This window comes from Plecotus auritus (genome assembly GCF_963455305.1).
Source record: "Plecotus auritus genome assembly, chromosome: 7".
Classification (NCBI taxonomy): Eukaryota; Metazoa; Chordata; class Mammalia; order Chiroptera; family Vespertilionidae; genus Plecotus; species Plecotus auritus.
Window position 1 is genome coordinate 1,055,161 of NC_137774.1, and position 21,839 is coordinate 1,076,999.

General features: G+C 70.3%; 1 protein-coding gene across 6 annotated transcripts in view; it reads right to left on the reverse strand.

Annotated features, from left to right (window-relative positions):
- Positions 1–39: 39 nt before the first annotated feature.
- The window catches only part of BAIAP2 (BAR/IMD domain containing adaptor protein 2), a 44,886-nt gene continuing 23,086 nt past the window's right edge, over positions 40–21,839 (reverse strand). Inside the window, exons 4-15 of one of the 6 annotated variants that reach the window (XM_080677210.1) lie at positions 20,872–20,933; positions 20,503–20,574; positions 19,865–20,002; positions 10,553–10,705; positions 8,898–9,122; positions 8,546–8,747; positions 7,952–8,153; positions 7,650–7,718; positions 6,912–7,074; positions 5,960–5,994; positions 3,887–3,931; positions 40–404 (exon numbers count right to left, since the gene is read on the reverse strand). In XM_080677210.1, coding sequence (XP_080533336.1) covers positions 3,904–3,931; positions 5,960–5,994; positions 6,912–7,074; positions 7,650–7,718; positions 7,952–8,153; positions 8,546–8,747; positions 8,898–9,122; positions 10,553–10,705; positions 19,865–20,002; positions 20,503–20,574; positions 20,872–20,933 — 1,349 coding nt within the window. In that variant the 3' untranslated portion in view covers positions 40–404; positions 3,887–3,903. Of the gene's footprint in view, positions 405–3,520; positions 3,595–3,886; positions 3,932–5,122; positions 5,580–5,959; positions 5,995–6,911; positions 7,075–7,649; positions 7,719–7,951; positions 8,154–8,545; positions 8,748–8,897; positions 9,123–10,552; positions 10,706–19,864; positions 20,003–20,502; positions 20,575–20,871; positions 20,934–21,839 lie in introns of those variants that run through there. The other 5 variants (XM_080677213.1, XM_080677211.1, XM_080677208.1 and 2 more) reach the window with 5 other exon arrangements.

Sequence of the window (21,839 nt, forward strand, 5' to 3'; positions counted from 1 at the left end):
CCCAGGCCCCCTGCCCGCCAGGCCACAGATCACAGCAGGCACAGGTGGAGCAGTTGTTTATTGATCAGACACCTAGGAGCAGGCGGGGACGGGGCTCCCCGCAGCCACGGCTGGTGGACTGTCCTTCCCTCACCCTGGGCTCTGGGCCCTCGGCCCTGCCAGCAGGCCCGGCTCAGCCAGCCCCTCAGCCCGGTCAGCGCCCGGCCAGCGCCCGGCCTCAGGCGCAGCGGGTCCAGGAGGGGTGTGCGGAAGTCTCTCTGGAAGCGGCCAGGGAAGTCGGAACCCAGGCTCCCAGGTGGGCGGGGAGGGCCCGGGCGGCCTGTGCTGAGGGGTGTCAGCTGAGGAGGGGGGCAGACCTGTCGTTGGTCACTGTCGGCTTCAGCTGGACACTGGCAAAGGGGTTCCTGTGGAGGAGAGGACGGCGTTAGTGTGGGGGTGCTGTGAGCCGGGGCGCCTGAGACAAACGGCACCAACTGGACCCCGGGGCCTCCGTCTCCCCACCTGTAAAAGGAGGACTCGGGAGGCTCAGAGCCAGGTTGGGGGGAGGGGTGGAGGCTGTGGGAGGGCGGGAGGGTGCCACCTGCAGGCCGGCTAACCCAGGGCACCCCTTTCCACCCCCCCCCCACCCACCCACCCACCCACGGGAGCTGTCAGCCCCCAGGGCAGGGCGGGTTGGGGGAGCCACTTTGCCCTCCACACCTGCCCTGGGGCCGGGACCCAGTTCCTTCTCAGTCCCCAGCGGGCCTGCCCCCCGAGTCTGGGGAGGTGCCCACAGGCCCAGCGGCCCAGCCCCTGCCGGAGGACACAGCCCAGCAGCCCACACGCCGGCCATGCATCCCGGGCCCAGGTGGCCTGCGACGGCCCCGCGCTGAGCGGACGGACACAGGCGCACGCACACGGGCTCCCCAGAGAAACCACCTCCCAGCGAGGCGGCAGCCACCTGTCACCCCGGGGCACCCCCTTCCCGCATGCCGAGGCCACAGCTGACGGACAGATGGGCTGGCCAGACAAGAGGCTGAGATGGAACAGAGGAACGGGGGGGGGGGGGGGGGCGGCGCCCGCCGGGTCCTCAGGACGCCTGTGCTTGGCGCCCACGGAGGCTCGGACGCAGGCGGCAGCCGGTGACAGACGATGGCACGTGGGACACAGGCTGGATGGACAGGACCACACTCCGCGAAGCACTCGGCTCTGCAGCCGTTACCTGGGCGGAGGGGCCTCTGGCTCCGCGGGCCGGCGTCCGCGCCGTGGGGCGGTGGGCTTGGCGGGCGCTGTCCAGGATGCCGGGCGCCGGCAGGAGGGCACCGCCTGGGCACTTGTGTCTTCTAAACAACTACTCTGGGGACTGACTCTGAAGGAGCACCCGCCCACGGCCCTCAGCGCCCACGAGGCCGCCTCCCCACGTGGGGCCTCGCGCTCCTCACTCGGGCCCCTTCGGCCTGCGTGGCGCTGGCCTCCGGTGGCGCTGGCCCCGGGCAGGGGCCGCGTGCTGGCTCCCAGGCCAGTCTGCCCCTGGACGCAGGGCACCGGAGGCCCGTGCCCGGCTGCCACCTCCACTGGACGGGTTCCCCAGGAGGGCTCCCCACCTTCGGCTGCCCCCAAGGTCAGGGTGGGGGTCCGGGGGGGCCTGGAATTGGGGCAGGTCTGTCCACTGACAGTCTCAGCCGAGCAGAGGAGGGAGGGCGGCTCCCGTGGGACCACCCTGTGGGCAGCGGCCAGGAGGGTGTGGGCACACACAGCTCTCTCCCCTGACCCCTTCTCACCGAGGGTCAGAGACAACAGCGTCGTCAGCCACGGCCGTGGCGGCGGGGGGAGGGGGCTACAGGGCCAGAAAGGCCCCACTGTGAGGGCATCTGGCCTCTGACCCCGCGCCCCTGACCCGCTCCCCAAACAGTGTGGCCGTGGCCCCCATGCCTGTCCACACTGCAGGCGCCGTCGTCGCAAACACTCCCAGCCCCTGAGCGGCTCCTCCCACAGCTCCTCACAGCCCCCCCCCCCCCCCCCCCCCGCACCGGGCAGACCCCAGGCGGACACACCCCACCTCTCAGCACAGAGGGAGGGCACAGCCCCCAGGCACCTATCACTTTCTGGAAGGTTCTTCCTTCCGGGAAAGAACCTGCTCGTGAGCTACCCTGGGAGGGAGCCTGTGGCCCGGGCAGCAGCCGAGGTCAGCACTGAGGTGACAGGTCGGCAGGCGTGGGACCCAAGGCCACTGCGGACTCGGGTCCTGCAGGGCTGGTCACGGCCCGGGCAGCACCAGCACGCGGGCAGACAGCGACCCGCACACAGCACCGGCCGGAACGCGGCCCGGAGGCACCGCCCCGCACAGGGAACCGTCCAGGCTGACCCCGGCGGGGCTCCAGGGCACACTGGCCCTCCCGAGCTGGACGCCGCACGGCCGGCGCGCCTTTTCCACGGGGAAAGGGTTCCCGCTCCGGGCGCAGAGCAGGCCTCGGGTCCCCAGGGCGATGGCAGGGTAGGCTCAGAGCGCAAGGGCCCAGTGGCCAGGGGTGGCCCTTAGGGGCCCCCACACCACAGCACCTGCCCCCTCCAGCCCCAATTCCAGCCTCAGGGACCGGACAAGGCCGGGGTGTTGGGGATCCCCTGGAATTAATGGTGCCCTGGGTCCATGGGGGAACCGGCAGTGGCCGTTCTGAGGACCGCCCTGTCCCGACCCAGACAGCTTCTCTGGTGCGGGAGCAGGCCACGCAGGGACGAGGCACAGGCCTCCGTTTCCTCCCGACCTGTCTCGTCTCGTCTCCAAACCCAGGTGGCTCTCCAGAGCTGCGGGACCTGGGCCTTCTGGAATCTTCCCGCCCCTCCCGCCCTGACCTTGGCCAAGCTGGGAGGCTCCTCGCCCGCCCCGAGACTCAGGAGCCGGGTGACTGCGCTGGTGGCCCGTGCCAGGTGCACCCACTGCACCCTGTGCCCACGGGGCCCGGGGTCTGCCCTGCACCCAGGGGCGGGGTCCCCCAGCCCCAGCCGCCCGGGGCCCCCAGAGGCGAGGATGCTCGGCCCCGCCAGCTTGGAGGGACCCCAGGCAGCACAGCCCTGGCGGGACAGGCCGGCCACCCCGAGGGCTGGACACGGCACCACAGGCCGGAAAGGAGGTGGAGGCCCGGGGCGACGGCGCGGGGCCGTCAAAGGCATTTCTACCATTTTCCCACACTTCAGGGGCACCTGTCTCCAGAACTTTCCAGAAATCAGGCTGCAGCTCACCAACGCAAAGGCAGCGGCCGAGGGAGCCCAGGTCCGCTGGGGTCTGGCTGCCCATCGGATGGCGTTGCCAGGACGCCCGTGGGGTCAGGTGACCTCCGTCCTCGATAAAGGACCAGGATGTGCGCACAGGGCCCCCCTCAGTGTCTTGGGGTGGGGGTGGGGCCAGGTGGGCAGGGCCAGGCCGGGCCAAGGGGCTGAGTTGGGGGGCGGGGTGTGGCCTACAGCGGCTCCTGCTTCCCCCTGCTTGGGGCACTGGTCCCACCCTGGCCTCCCAACCCCCTCGGGGCTGCAATACTCACCAACACCTGGGGGTCTCAGGCAGGCCCAGACCCACGCCCACAGGGCCCCCGAGGGAACCCTCGGCCAGAGCAGCCCCATCTGATCACCAGGGAAACCCTGATTGTGGCCGAAGCACCAGCAGAGCAGGAGAAACCCAGACAGAGGGCAGGCCAGCCCGCACCCGGCAGAGGGGGTTCCCCGGGGCAGAGGGGCCCCGACAGCGGAAATCCTCGAGCCCAGGAGCGGCCGCAGGGAAGCGAAGGCCTGGAGCCCCGAGCGAGCATGCTGGCTACCCCGCGGCCCCGCCCTGACCGCCAGGCAGAGGCCGGAGGAGGGTCTGCCAGGCCGCTGCGGACGCAGACCGACCAGCGCGAGGACACCGGACACTTACTAACTCGAGACGGCGGCTCAAAATCTGGCCACTTCCACATCGGGGCTGCAAGGGAACACAAGGCCGTTTGCTGCGGGTGCGGGTGGGGGTGCGGGTGGGGGTCCGGCAGAGACGGGCGCCCGGGGGCGGGAGCACGGGGCCGGCCCCGTGGCCCAGGCCCCCGGGTGGCGGCGTGGGCCCCTGTGGGGCTGCAAAGAGGTGCCACACCCAACTCGATGCAATAAATAAAACTTTTATTCAAACCACTGCAGTACAGGGCACAATTCAGATTTAAAAAAAAAAAAAAAAAAAAAAGACGGGAACACGTCTGGAGCACGTCACATCTTCATACGAGCCGGCGGCGTGTCCACATTCATCCACGCGGGGAGTCCCCTGGAGTTGAGGGCTGTTCGCCAAGGCAGGATCAGCACGGAGGTTTTACAGGCCCACGGTCTGGCTTTTTTTGCATTTTCCTTAAATATAAAACGGTCTGTGTCTTGGGCGGCTTCTGTCGCCAACGCTACTGGCCACGTCCTAGTCCGCGGGAGGCTCTTGCTAAGTCACGCCGCCGTTAAAGGAGCGTCCGCGGCGCCCGGGCTCCGCGGCGGGAAGGGCCGGGGCCGGGGGCCGCCCCTCGCTTGCTCCCCGGCTTCAGCGTGTGAGGAGGCAATACCAGTAGCCACTGAGTCCAGCGTGTCTCTTTCTGAAGCCAGCAAGACACACAAAAAGACGGAGCGTTTAGGGAGGACGGGGCAGGGGCGCCTGCTTCCCCGGGGTGGCAGGCGTGCGGGCGAGCACCCGGAGCCGCCCTCGGTGCCTCTGCCCTGCGCCGCCGGGTGGCCGAGACGCCCTCACCAGGCCGGTTCAAGGACCGGTTTCTGGGACGTGGGGCGGGGGGGGGGGGGGGTGTCCCTGGGGGTCTTTGGCATGTCCGCGTGCGGCCAGGCGGCGCCTGCTCCCGACCCCTCCCGCCAGGGCGCTGGGTGCGGGCGCCACGCCGGGGAGGGACGCCGCGCTCTGGGCTCTGTACACCGTCCAGCAGAGTCCGTGGGAAGGGAGCCCTCAGGCGCCCGGTCCGAGTGGCCACGGCCTCCCTCACGGGCGCCGGCGTCCTCGGAGGCCGCGCGTGGCCCTCCCTGGGTGGCCCTCCCCGGGTGGCCCGGGACGGCGCCAGGGGCCGGAGCCGGGGAGCCCGCCTCCCCTGTCTGACAGGTGCCCCGTGCGCGGCGTCAGATGCAGAAGTAACAGTAGCACACCGAGTCCATGCATATCTTTTTCTGGTTTTGTTTTCAGGGAAAAAAAGTCCTTTTCCTGTTTTCGGTTGTTTTTTTTTTTTTGCTTTTTTTGCTTTTTTTTTTTAAAGGTTTTTCTTTTTCTTCAAACGTCAGAGCTGGCTCACGCTGAGCCTTTGAAAGAGCGGCGAGTTGCGGCCTCGGCAGGTGGGGCGGCGCCAGGACACGCTCACGCTGCCAGCGGGCGGGCCACGCGTGGCGCGTCCCCGGGAGCAGAGGTGGGGCAGCACCATGGACCCTGGGGATCTCAGAGTCGGGGTCACCAACCAAAAAGGCGAGAGGGGCAGGTGGGGAAGAAAACGACCCAAAACCAAACCGACGAACGCCGAGAGGAAACGATGGAGGCCAGAGTGGGGGCGGCTCCTGCGCGGCAGCGCCGTGGTCAGCGTCCTCACACTGTGGACACCAGCGTGCCGCTGCCGCTGTGAACAAAGCAAGCACAGCTGCCGGCCGCGCCTCCACGCCGCCTCCCCGCGGCTCCGCGCCTGGGGCGCGTCGGTGCCGGTGCCGAGTGGACCCGGAGGCCCGGGAGGAAGGGTGGGGCCCGCAGCAGAGAGCAGGAGCGCGGGTGGCTGGGGGCCGGTCCACAGAGGCAGCTCTGGGAGGCCCTCCCACTCGGCGATGCCCGGGACTCGGCCGCAGCCTCGGGCAGGGCGTCCTGCCTAAGGGTCTGATGGGGCACAGAACCTGGGCCCCAGGCCCTGCTTCCCTGACCCCATGGTCTCCAGCCGGGCGCCCCGGGAGGGGCCAGCCCCCCTGCCCCCCCGCCCCCCGTTCCCCAGCACAGCTCGGAGCCCCTCACCTGCTCACGGCCCGCGCCCCGTAGTCGTCCAGACCCTGGGGAGGAAAGAGACAGTCAGGCTGGGTCCCGGGCACGGCTGGCTGGGCCGGCGCCCTCCTGACCAGGGGGCGGAGGGGGGTGCTGCCTACAGCTGAGGATGCAGAGGGCGCAGAAGGCCCCCTACCAGCAGAGTCACAGGGAGGCCCCCCTCTCTCCAGCGGCCGACTCACGGCACACCCCACCCAGTCACCCGATGACCCCGTCCGCCCGAATCCCGTGGCAGGAGCAGCTGAGCCGGTGGGGTTGGGCTACCTGGCAGCCTCCCCAGAATTCCAGGCCCGGACCAGTGAGGTGTGGGGGGACACGGGGCCGACAGGCTCGAGGAGGGGCCTCCAGCAAGCCTGGTCCCAGGCCTGGGCCACAGCTTCCCACCGCCACCAGCCCAGCAGCCTCTCCCCAAGGCCCCCCATCCCGCCCAGGAGTGCAGGAGCCACGCCTGCACCTGGACAGACTGCACGTCCCTCTCCCAGGCAGGGCTCCGGTCACCGGTCCTCCCTGACGCCCTCCCTGTCCTGAGGCGTCTGGACGGGCTCAGGGCCCGACCCCACGCCCGGCCTGTGACCCAGCACCAGGCCTTCCGGAGGAGCCCACAGGGGCTGCGGCCCAGGCGGCCCCCCCAGCCCCGCGCCCTCCCGCCCAGCCCCGCGCCCTCCCGCCCCAGCCCCGCGCCCTCCCCCCCCAGCCCCGCGCCCTCCCCGCCCAGCCCCGCGCCCTCCCGCCCCAGCCCCGCGCCCTCCCCCGCCAGCCCCGCGCCCTCCCGCCCAGCCCCGCGCCCTCCCCCCCAGCCCCGCGCCCTCCCCCGCAGCCCCGCGCCCTCCCCCGCAGCCCCGCGCCCTCCCCCCCCAGCCCCGCGCCCTCCCCCCCCAGCCCCGCGTGTCCCTCCCCCCCAGCCCTGCACCGCCCTGGCGCTCACCTGAGAGAAGGCGGGCACGGCCATGCTGTAGGGCCTCTGCTTGAAGGTGCTGGCCGTCTGGGGGGGGAAGCCGCGGGAGGATGGGCCGTAGTCGGGCGGCGGGAGGGCCAGGTCGTCCTTGTCCAGGAGGTTGCCCGTGCTGCTGCTCTTGCCCGGCTGCAGGCTGCGGGCACGGACGGTGCTCAGGGACGTGCCAGCCCGGGCTCTGCCCTCGAAGAGGCGGTGACCAGGGGCGGCCCTCGGCGGCCTGGGTGGACCCCTCCCCCGGAACTGGGCACAAAGGTGTGCCAGGAGGACGCTCAGAGGTGAGCTGGGGTGTCGACCCAGGAACCAGAAGATGCCATGCCGGTCCGGGCACAGGCCGGGGCGAGGGCTGATCCCGGTGGGGGGCGTGCAGGAGGCAGCCCATCGGCGATGCTCTCATCGTTGATGTTTCTTTCTAGCCCCCCCCTCCCTCCTTCTCTAAGACGATACAGACGTGTTAAAAGGTAAGTAAAACTGAGGAAGACGGTGCCGGGGCTGACGCTGCGGGAACGGCAGCAGGGGCCCTGGGTCCAGCAGGGCGAGAGGCCCGCCGACAGGTCAGCACACACGGCCGCCCACGCACACGGCCGCCTCCCCCCGAAGCGCCTCCGGCCACGTGCCCCGGGCCAAGGCCATGCAGCACCTGGGCCCGGGGAGCCCAGCCAAGCTCTGTGCACCAGCACCCCTCCGCAGCCTGGGAGCGTGCTCACTCACCTCATGTGCACCCTGTCTCCCCCATCGCTGTCCAGCACCCGCGTGTAGGAGAAGGGGAACCAGCCCCGCCTGCAACAGAAGGCCCAGGTGAGAGGGGGGCTCAGGGGAGAGGGGGGCCCAGGTGAGAGAGGGGGGCCCCGGGGAGAGGGGGGTCCAGGGGAGGGGGGGCCCAGGGGAGAGGGGGGCACAGGAGAGGGGGGTTCAGGGGAGAGGGGGGCCCAGGAGAGGGGGGTTCAGGGGAGAGGGGGGCCCAGGGTCAGGGACGATCCACACCCCCAAGGGCCGGGGCCGCCCGCCCTCACATCTTGGTCTTCTCGCTCTCGCCGTAGTGCCAGCCGTCGCGGGCCTCGGGCACCAGCAGGGTGATAAGGTCGCCCTCCTTGAAGCTCAGCAGGGTGCTGTTGTCGCCCGCCGCGTGCGAGAAAATGGCCTTCACCCGCATGCGGCCATTGCGCTCCAGGCCGGCCGCCATGGAGCTGGAGCGGGGCAGCGTCTTGTTCTCAGCTGCGGCGACAAGGGGTGTGAGGGGCGCTCGGCCCGAGGAGGGCCCAGGGCTGTCCCCTCCCGTCGGCTCGGCCCCCGTGGGCCTGGGCGCTGGGATGTGGCGGCTCCGAGCTGCCACCCTTCGTGGGGCAGGGCCTCGGCCCCCACCGGCTGGTCAGGAGGCTGGCCTCGGCCCCCCCACCTCCCCGGGCGGGAGCTGCCCCATTGCCCACGGGGCCTCCTTGGCACCCGCCCTGCTCTGGGCACTCTCACTCGCCGGACGGACTGGGAGCCCCGAGAAGCCCCAGGGACGGAGTCTCCAAGGGGCCCAGGGTGCGGCACACGCGTGTAAGCCTTGGGACCCCCGCTCCCCTCCGCCGTGGGGTGGTCCGGGCGGCCCCGGGAGCCCTTACTGGTGGCGTAGCTGTTCTTGGGGGCCACGCTCTTGCGCACGGGCAGGGTGTTGGAGTAGGAGTCGCTCATCTTGGCCTGAGGCTGCGAAGAAGACGAGGACTTGGGCTGGGCCCCCTTGCGGTCCGCCCAGGGGCTGTAGTCCTCGCTGTCGGGGCCCGAGACGCCATTCATGATGGGCGCGTTCTCCTGGGCGGACAGCCGCTGTGGGAAGAGGCGGCAGGGGCGGGGGTTGCCGGGGGGCCAGGCCGAGCGGGGCAGCGTGGAGAGCCCCGGCCGCGGCAGGGGTGCTGACCGCTGGGGGGGGGGGGCGCCATCCCACACCCACAGGCCTTCCGGGCGCTGGGCACTCACCCCCACAAACGGGGCCAGCTCGGGGGGCACCGGCAGGGGCTTGGCCCCCGGGATGGGGTCCGAGATGACCAGGCTGGACTTGGAGGCCGACAGGGCGCCGGGCAGGATGGCGCCGTTGCTGCTCGCCAGCTGCTGCAGCAGCTGCACCGCGCGGTCCGGGATCTTGTTGGGGTCGGCGCAGGCCTGTTGCCAAAGCGGCAGCTTCTGCGCCAGCAGCTCTTTGCCCTGAAGCGGGAAGCGGGTGGGTGGGTCAGGGCGTCCCAGGAGCCTCCCCGCACTCACCCCGCACGCAGCCCAGCCCCGCTGGGCACGGGAGGCCCCACCCACACCCCACCCCAGGGGCGCACCTGGCCGGGCTGCGCCTGCCCTCCACCAAGGGGCCACCTGAGTCCCCGATCTGAGGGCGGGCGGGTCTGCTCCAGGGAGCCGGGCAGAGGGACCGCCAGGGATGAGAGCAGCCAAGGCCTGGCCGGGCAGGGGCCTCCCTGGGCCCGAGGAAGGAGGCGTGGACAGTGGCCCACACGGGTGGCCATGGAATGGGTCCCTCCTCGTGGACAAACCGCCAGATGCTCGGAGCGGCCACCCCCACAGACCGAGCCTGGAAGCCTCGCAGGGCAGGGCTGTGGGAGGGGCCGGCGGGTGGGAGCCGGGAGGGTGCGGAGCCGTGTGGCCCCCCCAGCCGGCCGTGAGACCAGGGGCCAGGGCAGCAGGCCAGGCTGGCAAAGAGGTTTGTGTGTTTACACACCACCTGGGGCCACTCCCACGAGCAGTGGCCGAAACGGGAAGTGTTACATCTGGCTCTGGTGGAGACCCACGGCTGACGGACTGGGGTGCTGGGGAGACAGGCCCGCGGGGACCTGGCACCATGGGCACCCCAGGTCAGGGCACTCCGCTGTCAGCTGGGATGGCCAGCGCCGCCCCGGGCGATGGAGCCCCGTTGCCATGGGGTCAGAGGCCAGGCCCAGGGCAGTGCCTGTGCTCTCGAACCCGCCCGGAGGGGAGCCGGGTCAGTGCCTGGGACGTCAGGTGTCACCTCTGGGAAACGGGTGCCCCACACGGCTGATCGCCACACGGCTGGCCGCCACCAGAGGGCGCAGGTGCCCGCTGCAGCCGCCTGGAGCCCCGCGGGCAGAGCAGCCAGCCCGGCACACACTGTGTGGCTGGAGGCCGCGCCCGCTCCCACAGGACGGAGGCCTGGCACTGTCCCTGCTTCTCACCCAGGACGCTGCCCTGGGCAGCCAGGGCCTCTCCGTTAGGGAGGGCGCGTCTCCTGGGGGGCCAGGCCAGGGGGCCAAAGCCGAGTCTCAGATCAAGCACACGTGTGAGCGTGTGGGCGCGGACCCCACTGGCCAGCTCTAAGCTCCCAGAGGGTTCCAGAAGGCTCCAGCTCCTGCCTGTGCACTATGGGGACCAGGGCCTTCCGGGGAGCCTGGGTCCCTGGGGGCTAAGCCGGGCTCCACAGGGGCTCCTGGCAGTGTGGGCCCTCCAAGGAGCTGACCCCTCCGAGCCGGTCAGCGACACCGTCCTCAGGACGCACCTCAGCCTCCGGCCTGGCCGCTGTCCTTAGGGCCCCTCCCTCCAGGGGCCCGAAAGTGCCCGTGAAGGCACAACGGCCCCGAACACCAGGGCTGGGGCCGGCGCAGCTCACAGCTCACCTTGGAGTGGTAGGCGGCCGAGTTCTTGGCCACGGCGCACTGCTTCTCCACCAGGAAGCAGAACCTGCGCCTCTCCTCCGTCAGCGCCGTCTTGTAGCCGTCGGACACGTAGTTCTCCAGGTCCCCCTGCTTGCTGCTGATGGCGTCGATGTACTGGGAGGGAGAGGGGGGGGGCCCCGGTAAGCCGGCAGGACGATGCCCACTTACTCCCCTGAGGGCAGCCCACAGGCCTGTGGGACACTCAGCCGCCTGCCCCGCGCCTTTGCCCACGCTGACCCCTGTGGCTGGGGGTTCCACCTCCAGCAGGGGGCCCAGCGCAGGTGGCCCCAGGGGGTCAGGCTCATCTCTGGGGGCCTCTTCCCAAGACGGGGGGGGGGGCACCGTTTGCCCAGATCTGGTGTCTGGCCAGCCCCTCCCTGAGGCCACGGCCCCAATGTCCACGCCGCTGCTCCGTCCTCCTGGCTCGCTGGGCATCCGGGCCCGAGCGTGTGGATGTTTCCAGAACCTCTGACTCAGCTCAAACGGGAGGCACTCGGGGCAGGCCAAGCCCCGGGGCGGCGCTTCTTCTTTAAAATGTATTTTTGTTGATTTCACAGAGAGAAAGGGAGAGCTAGACACATCCATGATGACAGAGAACCACTGACCGGCTGTCTCCTGCACGCCCCCTACTGAGGATCAAACTCACACCCTGGCCCTGACCAGGAACCGTGACCCCCTGGCTCATAGGTCGCTGCTCCACCACTGAGCCACACGGGCCGGCTGGCAGCTCCACCTCAGATGACCGCAGGCTGAGGGGAGGGCCTGGGTGTCAGCTTGTGGAGGGGATGAAGCGAGGTCTCCCGTGGGAGCAGGGAGCCACGCCCCCTCACCCCTGGGAGGAGGACGCCCTGGGGCGGGCGGGAGGGGCCGAGGAGCGCTGCACAGGGTGAGGACTGGGAATGACCGGCCACAGACCTTGCCCTTTGCAGCTGGCCGCGTGCCAGCCCCAGTGCCGCCTGAGAGGCTGAGAAGCTGCTGGGACAGACACGGCAGCCTCGCAAAGCCACCGCTGGACCCGGGCCCCGGCCCCCCAGCCCCAGATCTTGGGGTGGGTCCAACTCTGCAGCCTGACCCCCAGCTCTGGCTCCCTCCTGGATGCGGTCGGTCGGGGCGGCCCCTCTGGGCGGCCTGATGGACGCCCACTCGCCACGACGGGCGCTACCGAAACCCCACACGAGACACCTCAACCGGACCGGGTCCTCAGACCAACCACCAGCGTCCAGAACCACCAGGCCTGAGACTGGTCGACGGCCCAAGGCTGGGGGGCAGCGAGCTGATGTCCAGAGGGGACAGGGCGTCCGTTTGGGGAGATAAGTTCTGAACTTGAAAATGGTTAAGTTACACATTGAGTCTTTTAACCAAACGTGACGTCATCAAAGAAACGGCACCAGCAAACCCTGCCCACGGAGGCCACGGACAGAGGACCCAGCGCTTTGTGAGTGAGTGACAGGGAGGAAGAGGAAGGGGACTCTGGATGGGAAGTGCGGGCTGAGGTCACACACTGCCCGCCCACAGGTGGGACTGCCGGCCCCGCCCACTGGAAGTGGGACACGGCTCCTGGCCAGCACATTGGTGCAGGCCTTGGCCATGTGACTGGCTTTGGCCAATGGGATTGGAGTAGAAGTTACAGTCTCGCAGCCCCAAGGCCCATGTGCCTCTGTGCCCTGGGAGCACCCCCTCCCCGTGTCCCCTCTGAGCCCCACTGTCCCCTCTGAACCCCACTGTCCCCTCTGAGCCCCACTGTCCCCTCTGAACCCCACTGTCCTCTCTGAGCCCCACTGTCCCCTCTGAGCCCCACTGTCCCCTCTGAACCCCACTGTCCCCTCTGAACCCCACTGTCCTCTCTGAACCCCACTGTCCCCTCTGAACACCACTGTCCCCTCTGAGCCCCACTGTCCCCTCTGAGCCCCACTGTCCCCTCTGAACCCCACTGTCCCCTCTGAACCCCACTGTCCCCTCTGAGCCCCACTGTCCCCTCTGAGCCCCACTGTCCCCTCTGAACCCGGCAGCCACACTCGCGGGGCCGTGCTGGCGGATTGCCGGGTGGACCGGGCGGCAGTGTGGGGCTGGGCACCTCCTGCGGGTCCTGATTCCGAGCCTCCGAAACCAGCCGCCCAGGAGGCTCAGCCAGCGCTGGGAGGGAGCGTGACTAATTCACACCCAGCCCGAGGGGGCGGCACAGGAGGCAGCGCTGGGTGCTGGGCCCCAACGTTCTGGTTTCAGGCTGGAAACGCTGTAACGGGCCGCACGGCTGGGGGCGGTGTCCTGGGAGGCAGAGCGCCATGCACACCTGTGGGGTCTGCAGGCCCCCCCCCGCCCCCCGCCGGGTGCCTGTGCGAGGCTGCCCCAGCGGCTTCTGCAGAACGGGCCCTTCCCCAGCAGCCCAGCCCTCCGGCAGGTGCAAGCCGGGCCACCAGGGGGCAGCCTCCCCCGCCCGATCCAGCACCTTCCGCCAGCTCTGAGTCAGCGCGGGTAGGTGGTGCCGAGCCCAGGTGGGCGACTGGAGGGGGAGCAGGGAGCAGGCTGTTCCTGCCGCCGCCGCAGTAGCGCTCAGCTGGAGGGGCGAGGCCCAGCCTCCGGGAGTGGGCCCGGCCTGACCCTCTGCCAGCGCGAGTGAGCCGCACCCCGCACCCAGCCCGTCACCGGAACTTGGGACCCCCCCCCGCCCCCCCACTGCCCTGCAGACCACCCAGCTTTCCATACTAAACTCCCTGGGGAGGGCAGCTTAAATGGGCCTCAAAATAGCTACCCCACCCCCAGACCAAGGCCTGGGCCTCTGGGAGCCAGGCCTGGCCCCTCCTCGAATGTGCCCGAGGGGCCCCAGGCCTCCAGCAGGGGCGCCCTGCCCCCTCCCCCTCCCTTCCCCTCCCTTCCCCTCCCCCCTCCCTTCCCTGCTCCTCCACCTCCTCCTCCTCCTCCTCCTCCTCCACATCCCAAGCAGCTCAGCTCAAAGTACTTCTCCTCTGGTTACGAAATGTGTGCCCCCCCCGCCCTGCCCCCCAGAAACTCCCCTGCACAGGCTCCTCCAGGGAGAAGGGAGCCTGCAGATCCGGGCCCTGGAGGCAATGGGCAAGGCGTGCTGGGGCGGGGGGCGCTCCTTAGATGGCACCTGGCTCCGTGGTGGACAGGGCGCCCACCGAGGGGACTGTCCACTCCCTGAAGCCCCGATGAGAGGGCCCACGAGGGCTGGTGAGGACAGGAGGGCAGCGGCCCAGGGGCTGGGAACAGGCTCCGGGCAGAGGGTTGGGGGGAAGGGCCCGCTCAGGGGGGCATGTGCGGGAAGGGGGACCACCCCAGCTCGGGCGGAGGCCCAGGGGCTGGGAACAGGCTCCGGGCAGAGGGTTGGGGGGAAGGGCCCGCCCAGGGAGGCTGCCCGACCAAAGGAGTGCCATCGGGGTGGAGCAGCAAAGGCAGCCTTGACCGTCACCCAGGACGCGGCGTAACGGGGACGCGGGCCCCCTGGGTGCATCGCGGGGTGCGCCGCTGAGAACAGCTCCTTCCGGCCTCGGCGCCGCGGGCAGGGCTGGTTTCTGGGTTTCCAGGCTGCGCTCGCTGCTCCCCAGTCCCCGGAGGAGGAGGAGCAGAGCAGCCTGCACTGGACCAGGCCCAGGGCTGGCCTCATTAGCGGGGCAGGCAGCCCCCAGGGCGGGGGCGGGGCGGCGTCTTATTTTTACGTTTCCATTTATTCAGAGGCAGGTCTCCAGGGGGAACCAGGAGCTCGGTGGGGGGGCAGCTCAGGCAGCGGCCGCGGGGCCAGCGAGCGAGTGTCTGTCTTCCCAGGGCTGTCTCCTGGGGCACAGGCGGGAGAAATACTGCCCCCCCCCCCCCCCCGCCATGGGCCTGCGGTGTGGCCGCCCAGCTGGGGCGTGAGGACGGGAGCGCCCCCTTCCCCCGGGGCCCTGGGTGTCCAGCGGCCGGGGCAGAGCCCTGGGCAAAGGCCACGTGGCCGCCACGCTGTCGAGGAACAGCGGCTGGCCTGGCCTCCTTTCCCGGACGCCAAGGCGCGCGGGGAGAGACCAGGGCTTCCCGGCAGCTCCTGGGATCTAGGTCACGCGTGGAGCCTCCCCGGGACACCAGGGGCATGTGCCCACCGCGGGCTCCAGGCCACGGTGGCCCCGCTGTGGGCAGGACACCCCGCAAGCAGTGTCTGAGCGCTGGACAAGTGCACGGAGCGCGAGGCCTGGCCCTGCACCTCCGAGGGCTTGGCAGCGGGCGCTGAACAGGGCCGGGCCCCTCCCGGCTGCGCCTGTTCCCGGCTCAGCGGGTGCTATGGCGACGGTGCTATAGAAACACCCCGCTGAAAGCGTGCGAGACCCACGGCTGCTCCCACTTAGTCACTCGGGGCTGAGCAGCCTGTAATCCGAGGAGACAAAAGTGATCAGAACAGGCTCTTCCTCCAAAGCCAGGGTGACGCGGGGGGAGGGGCTCCCAGAACCAGGTGCCTGTGCACCGTCCACCTCAGCCCCTGCGGCAGCCGCCCCCCCCCCCCACCACGGTTCTCAGAACCCGCACGCGGCCCCTTCACTCATGAACGCACGGAATCCAGCCGCTGCCCCAGGTGACCCTCCAGGGACAGCGCGGGAGCCCCAGGCCGCACCCGGTCCCTGGAACCTGCTGGCTGCAGATGGCTTCCCTGGAGCCTGGGCCAGGCTGGGCCCCTCCCGGCTCTGGCGGGCCTGGCACTCCCACCACGAACGGGAAGCCGGCCTGGGTCAGCGGGGGAAGCCCCGAGCCGCGGGCTGGGCCGTGGTTCCATGGGTCGGAGCCCCTGGAAAAGTCTCATTTAAACACAAGAGCCCAGGGCAAGAGGCGGCGGGGACTGAGCAGGGCCGGCCACTTGGCTGAAGGAGGACGGTTGCCGGACACGCTCGGGGGGAAGTGGGGGCCTCCCTGGCGGCTTCAGGGACCCACGAGCCCGGGTACCGGTGTCCCGGGGAAGGGCCCGCAGCTGTCACGGGCTGGCAAGGGATCCGGGACCATCAGACCCAGCTGCCCACACCCCCTGAGAATGCTGGCCAGTGTGTGCCCGCGTCCCCACGCCCAGCACTGCACAGAGGCCCGGGGGGAGCCCACCGAGCCGGCCGGGCACTGACAAAGGCTCGAGGTCCACAGACCAACACCCCCCCCCCCCCACAAGCCAGGGGACTCGGGGACCATAGGCACCTGAGCCACCGCCCTGGGAGCTGCCAGGGACTGGGTCACCCCTCAAGGATCCCCACTGTCCGGGCCTGGGGTCTGCTCCGAGACCTGGAGAAGGTCAGAGGTCACGCTCACGCCTGCTCGGCCGGGTGGCCTCTGCGGGTGCTGAACCCATGGGGTCTCGGGTCCTCATGGAAGCGGAGGGGCTGGGCCCCTGCGTCCAGGAGGCCCCCACCTGCCGGGCAGCCCCGCCTCCCACGGCCACGGGGGTTCAGCAGGTGCCAAAGCCACACCCGACTTCAAAGACTTAGTAGAAAAAAAAAAAGACGCACAATGTTTCCTTCACATTCCTGCAACGTCACGTGCTGGAAAACCACCCCGAGCGTTCAGCTAACCGAGCACTTCCCTAAAGCCAGCTTCCCGTTCCTGCCCGAGTTCCCCGGCCGCTTCAGGGAGGCCTGTCCCAGCTCTAAAGGCCGAAGAGGCGCCCTCACCGGTGTGGCTCAGTGGATAGAGCGTCGGCCTGCGGACTGAAGGGTCCCGGGTTCGATTCCGGTCAAGGGCATGTACCTTGGTTGTGGGCACATCCCCAGTAGGGGGTGTGCAGGAGGCAGCTGATCGGTGTTTCTCTCTCATCGATGTTTCTAACTCTCTCTCCCTCTCCCTTCCTCTCTGTGAAAAATCAATAAAATATATTAAAAAAAAAAAAGGCCGAAGAGGCTCCACGTTACTCCAGCGCCAGGGAAGGAGGCACCGGCCACACTCCTGCACCCATGGGGGGCGGGGGGGGGGGTGAGATGGACACAGCTTGGTCCTGGGGCACACAGGGGCCGAGTCCCCACAGGCCGAGGCCCCTCTGGACACGGAGGACCTGGCACGGTCCGAGGTCTCTGGTTCCTCGCACTCCGTCCCCTCCGAGGCCCCTGCCCGGCCCGTGCCCAGAGGGCCCCCAGCGCAGGGCGCGTCCCAAGCCTGTGGACCGCAGGGCGCAGGCCCCGCCACCAGCGCCTCCTCAAAAGCCACGTGGTAACGGGACCAGCCTCTGCCATTATCCTCCTTGACGATCTAAATTACGGTTATTTGGATTCTGCTTGTTAATTACACACCCCTGAAATAGAAGCCGCCACGCCCCTCAGGTCGCCCGGGACGCACGCGCCTGCCGGAGCCCAGGAGCCCGGGGAGCCGAGGCCAACGGGCTTGCGTGGCCGCTGCCAACTGCCCACGGCCGGTCGGGCAGCACCGTGGCAGGCACCCCGCCCCCAGGATCTCAAACCGGGGCCAGCCGGGCTGCCTGTCACTGCTGCCACCACCCCCTGGCAGCCCTCCTCTCAGAGAGGGACGGGGAAGGGGGAGGGGCGCCAGGCCTGGCCGTGCCCCCCCCCAACACCCGGCCGCTCCAGGCCCCTGGCAGCCCCAGCCCCAGGTGGTGGTCCCCCCCCCTTCCCCAGCAGGACTCTGCCTCCTCCAGCAGCTCCAAGGGCTGGGCTGCCTGCAACCCTAACAGACACCCCAGTCAGGCTGCAGCACAGCACCCCCACCATCGAGGGGACCCCGCGTGGCTGAGACCCCAGGACCAAAGGGACAGGGTCACCGGCCAAGGGACGTCCTCCCTGAACTGTCCCCGTGGTCTCCTCCGTGATGCCCGGAGGGTGGGCAGCCCTGGGCGGGAGGGCGGGCGGCGCACACCCACCTCCTGGGAGAACCCGCGTCCCAGTTAGCGCCCAGGAGCCTCTGCGTGCCAGTCCCCGACCTACAACTGGAACCGGCTCTGTCCGTGGCAGTCCCACAGCACAGCCTCCGGCGCCAGCCGCTCTCCACAGCGGCCGCTCTGACCCAGCCCCGCTCCCGGGAGCCGTGCTGGCGGACAGACGGACAGAGCGACAGAGGGACACCCCGGGTCTTGCTCTCTCTGTGGCAGAGTCTGACCAACTTCACCACCCTTCCCACCCCCCTGCCCCCTCACGGCAGCGGCCGTCTCTCTGGGTGCGGCCTGTCCTCTGCAGCGCGGGCCGCTGGGCTGGCCCCTGGCCCCAGTGCATGAGCCTGGGTGGTGCCCGGGAGTCCCGGGGCCTGGAGGGCAGAGCGGGCAGGGCCTGTGCTGCCTGATGTTGGGGTTCTAGGCACCTCATGGGTTCTGAGGTGGCCTCGCCATCCTCTCTGAGTTTCACACTCACAAAGCTCAGGGGGGGCTGGGGGGGCAGGTGGGCCAGGGCTCAGGGGGGCTGGGGGGGACAGGTGGGCCAGGGGACAGGTGGACCAGGGCTCAGGGGGGCTGGGAGGGCAGGTGGGCCAGGGCTCAGGGGGGGCTGGGGGGGCAGGTTGGCCAGGGCTCAGGGGGGGCTGGAGGGAGCAGGTGGGCCAGGGCTCCAGACACACCAGGTGACCCCAACGCTGGGCTCTCATGAGAGACCACCACCTCTGCTGAGCTTGAGCAAGCCACGCCCACAGCCATGTGCCCCAGCCCCCTCCGGGGCGCCACCCTGTGTGGTCAGACATGGGGGTGCCTCCGCCTCCACCAAGGGGAGCCTGCGGGCGCTTGGCCACACAGGGACCTCACCCTCCCTGACAGCTCTCGGACACTGCTGCCCCCAGAAGCAGCAGCTCGGGAGACGGCACAGGCGCTGACCGGGACAGCCGCCTCCTGCCCCTGCCTGGCCTGTCCTCAAGCCAGCCCCAGGGCAAGCCTGGCTGGGGGCGCTATTTTCCTCCCGGACAGTGGGGGCGCTGTTCCCGGGCCCAGGCTTCCAGGAAGCAACGTGGCAAAGCATCCCGGTGGGTGGGTGGGTGGGACACCTCACGGCCGCTCCCAGGGGTGTAGGCGGGAATGACTCCAGGGCTGCACCCCAGGCTGCGTGGCCAGGCCTCAGGCGTGACGGGTCACGATGGTCCACAGACCGTGGACGCGGGAAACACGGGAAGTGTGCTCAGAGGGGGGCGGGGCTGTGTCCTTGCAACGCTAACACACACAGGACGCGTGCGAGGCTGCCGGCTGCGGCGGAACAGGGGCGGGTGCTGGGGGGTGGGATGACTGCCCCCACCAGCGCTCGGCTGCTTCCACAAGGGGTTGACCCTCATCTGCTGTTGCCACACACACACACACACACGTGCACAGAGGCACCGCACACATGCACATACACACTCACACACAGACACACATGTACACATACGTGCATGTGCCCGGTCAGCAGTGGGGGTGCATGCAGCTGGCCCGACGCCAGCAGGAAGGTGGGCTCTGAGCTGAGGGCGGACCGAGTGCCACCCCCCCCCCCGCCCGCCCAGGAGCCCCCTACGCTGACGGGCGGGGAGCGTTTTGGGGACATTTCCTTGACAAACGAGCGGGGTCCCGTGTTCCAGTCCCTCCTGATCTGGGTCACGTGTGACCTTGGAGAGCAGGTGGCGGCCTGTCTGTGTGGAGTGGCCGGGGGCGTCGAATCAGGGTATTGGGGCCAGGCCCCTCCGGGTCCTGCTGCCCTACATCCTGGCCCGCTCAGCACTCGGGCCTGCGACCTGGCGAGAGGCGGAGTGACAGGACACGGCCGCCCCGCCCCCGCCCGCCAGTGCCATCTGCCTCACCCTGCAGGGCGGCCGCGTGCCCAGAGCCCGGCCCAGTGGGTGCGAGCGCACCGACTGGAGTACCGGTCAGGGTCGCTCTCCGGGCCGAGTGCAGAGGACAGGCTGACGCGAGGGCCTCTGCTCAGGCCCCAGCGCGGCCGAGAACGGGGCCACCGGCCCCCCACCAGCCCCAGGACACAGACGCGCGCCCCGAAACCTGTGCGTGCCGCGGGCAGCAGGCGGGGCCTCCCTCACGGCCCACTAAGGGCGAGCGGTGTGCGGAGGGAGTCACCCCGGCTCCCGGCGCGCCCACCGTCCCTCCCGCCATCCCTCCCGCCGTCCCTCCCGCCGTCCGTCCCGCCGTCCCTCCCGCGTCCCTCCCGCCCTGCCTCCTGCCGTGCCGTCCCTCTGTCCGTCCCTCCCGCCGTCCCTCCCGCCGTCCCTCCCGCCGTCCCTCCCGCCATCCGTCCCGCAGTGCCTCCCGCCGTCCGTCCCTCCCGCCGTCCGTCCCGCCGTCCCTCCCGCCCTGCCTCCCGCCGTCCGTCCCGCCGTCCCTCTGTCCGTCCCTCCGGCCGAGCCCACCTGCAGCTCCTTGTCCGAGTACTTGTGGGGGTTCTTGCTGCCCTGGCTCTTCTTGCGCAGCTTCTTCAGCTCGGCCTGGCTCTTGTCCAGCGCGTCCCCGCGGCTCCGCTGTTCCGCCTGGTACTTCTTCAGCGCGGCCTGCGGCGACGGGCACGCTGGCGTGAGCCGCCCGCCCGCCCTCCCTCGGCTCCCGGAGACCAAGGTCCGGCCGCGGCCGGCGACGGGCACGCTGGCGTGAGCCGCCCTCCCGCCCTCCCTCCCTCGGCTCCCGGAGACCATGGTCAGGCCGGGGCCGGCGACGAGCCCCAGGGACTCGGTCACAGCGGGTGAGGGGGAGTGGGTGCGGGTTCCAGGAAGCGGCGCCACCACGCCACCATCTTTACTCACAGCCCCCGGAGCGGGCAGCGGGGTTCACCCTGGGGACCCTGTGATGTCTCGATGGGCAGGAACGTCGGGGGAGCCGCCGGATGGGGCGCTCAGAGGGACCGCTCAGTGCCGGAGGGAGCGGGCAGCGGGGTTCACCATGGGGACCCCGTGACGTCTCAATGGGCAGGAACGTCGGGGGAGCCGCCGGATGGGGCGCTCAGAGGGACCGCTCAGTCAGGAGGGAGCAGGCAGGTGTGGGCGGGGCTACTTACACTCAGGTACCTGGAGTCCAGCTCCACCTTCTGCTCCAGCTGAGTGAGCAGCTCGCTGTGAAAGGACTTCAGCTGGAGAGAGAACCGCACCGTCAGCTCAGACTGCAGGCGGGGCGCACGCAGTAGGGCGGGGAAGAGCTCCCAAGTGCAGGCGGGGAGCACACAGTAGGGCGGGGAAGGAGGCAGGGTCCCGCTCCTGGGACAGGCGGGAGGCGACCCCACGGGAAAGAGGAGCCACCTGATCCCAGAGCTGATGTCCCCGCAGGCACAGGTAGGCCCCGCGGAGCCAGGAGGCTCTGGGTGGGAGCTGGACAGAAGCCCGGGCGTCAGACCACCTGGCCGTGCCCAGGCCGCGGGGCTGACACTCACCGTTTCTTCCAGCTGGTTCTGGATCTGCCGGTGGACCTCGGCCATCTGGAAGAGGACGTCTCCTGCACACAGGAAGGCCGGGGAGAAAAACGGCGATCAGGATTCTCAGCCAACGTCCCCGTCACCCCCACGTGGCTGAGAAGTGGGGCGCCAGACCCAAGGGCCACCGGCTGGCGGGCAGGCAGCGAAGGGTGCACCAGGGCCTCCGGGGACCCGGGACACCCGCCGTCTCCCAGCATTCCCCAGGACAGCGAAGCGATGGGGCCTGGGCGCTCCCTGTGCTTTTGCGGGAGGAGGGGGGACACGGGGGTGTCGCACGAAGGGGCAACTGTCCTTGGAGGCCCTGCCAGCCTGGACGTCGGGGGGCTCGGGCAGGAAGGACCCGCCATGGCCGCAGCGGAAGCGCTGGCGCGGTCGAGGCCGCGTTCATCGGTGGCAGGAATTTGCCGAGGACCTTCCCGGTGGCGGGCGCTGCACGTGCCGCGGACACAGCCGGCGGCCACTCCCCGGCACGCGTCCCCGAGTGCTGCCCGCGCCCGATGTCCTCCCTGCTCGTGGCCGGGCCATCTGAGGCCGCGACTCAGGGTCCTTGGGGGCAGCCGCGGGGACCATCTCCAGCCCTTTAGGCGAAGCTCCCGGCCCCGCAGCAAGCCCTGTGGGCTGGCACGGCCCTCCCAGGCCCACCGCCACCCTCGATGGGCCACGCCCGGGTCACGGCCCTCCCGGAAGTGGGGCTGGGCCTGGGAGGCCAGCTGCTCCCGTCACCTGCCCTGCCACTGGCTGCTGACACGCCGCCCTGCCGGCCGGCCACGGGCACACAGCGCACCGTGGAGGGGCCCCCGCCACCCGGCCCGGCCGCCACCCCAGCAGCAGGACCAGCGCCCACCCTGCGGGGCCCACCCTGCGGGGCCCCAGCTCTGCCTCCTGAGCACCCGAGATTGGCCCCAGCCATCCAGGCCCCGCCCGCT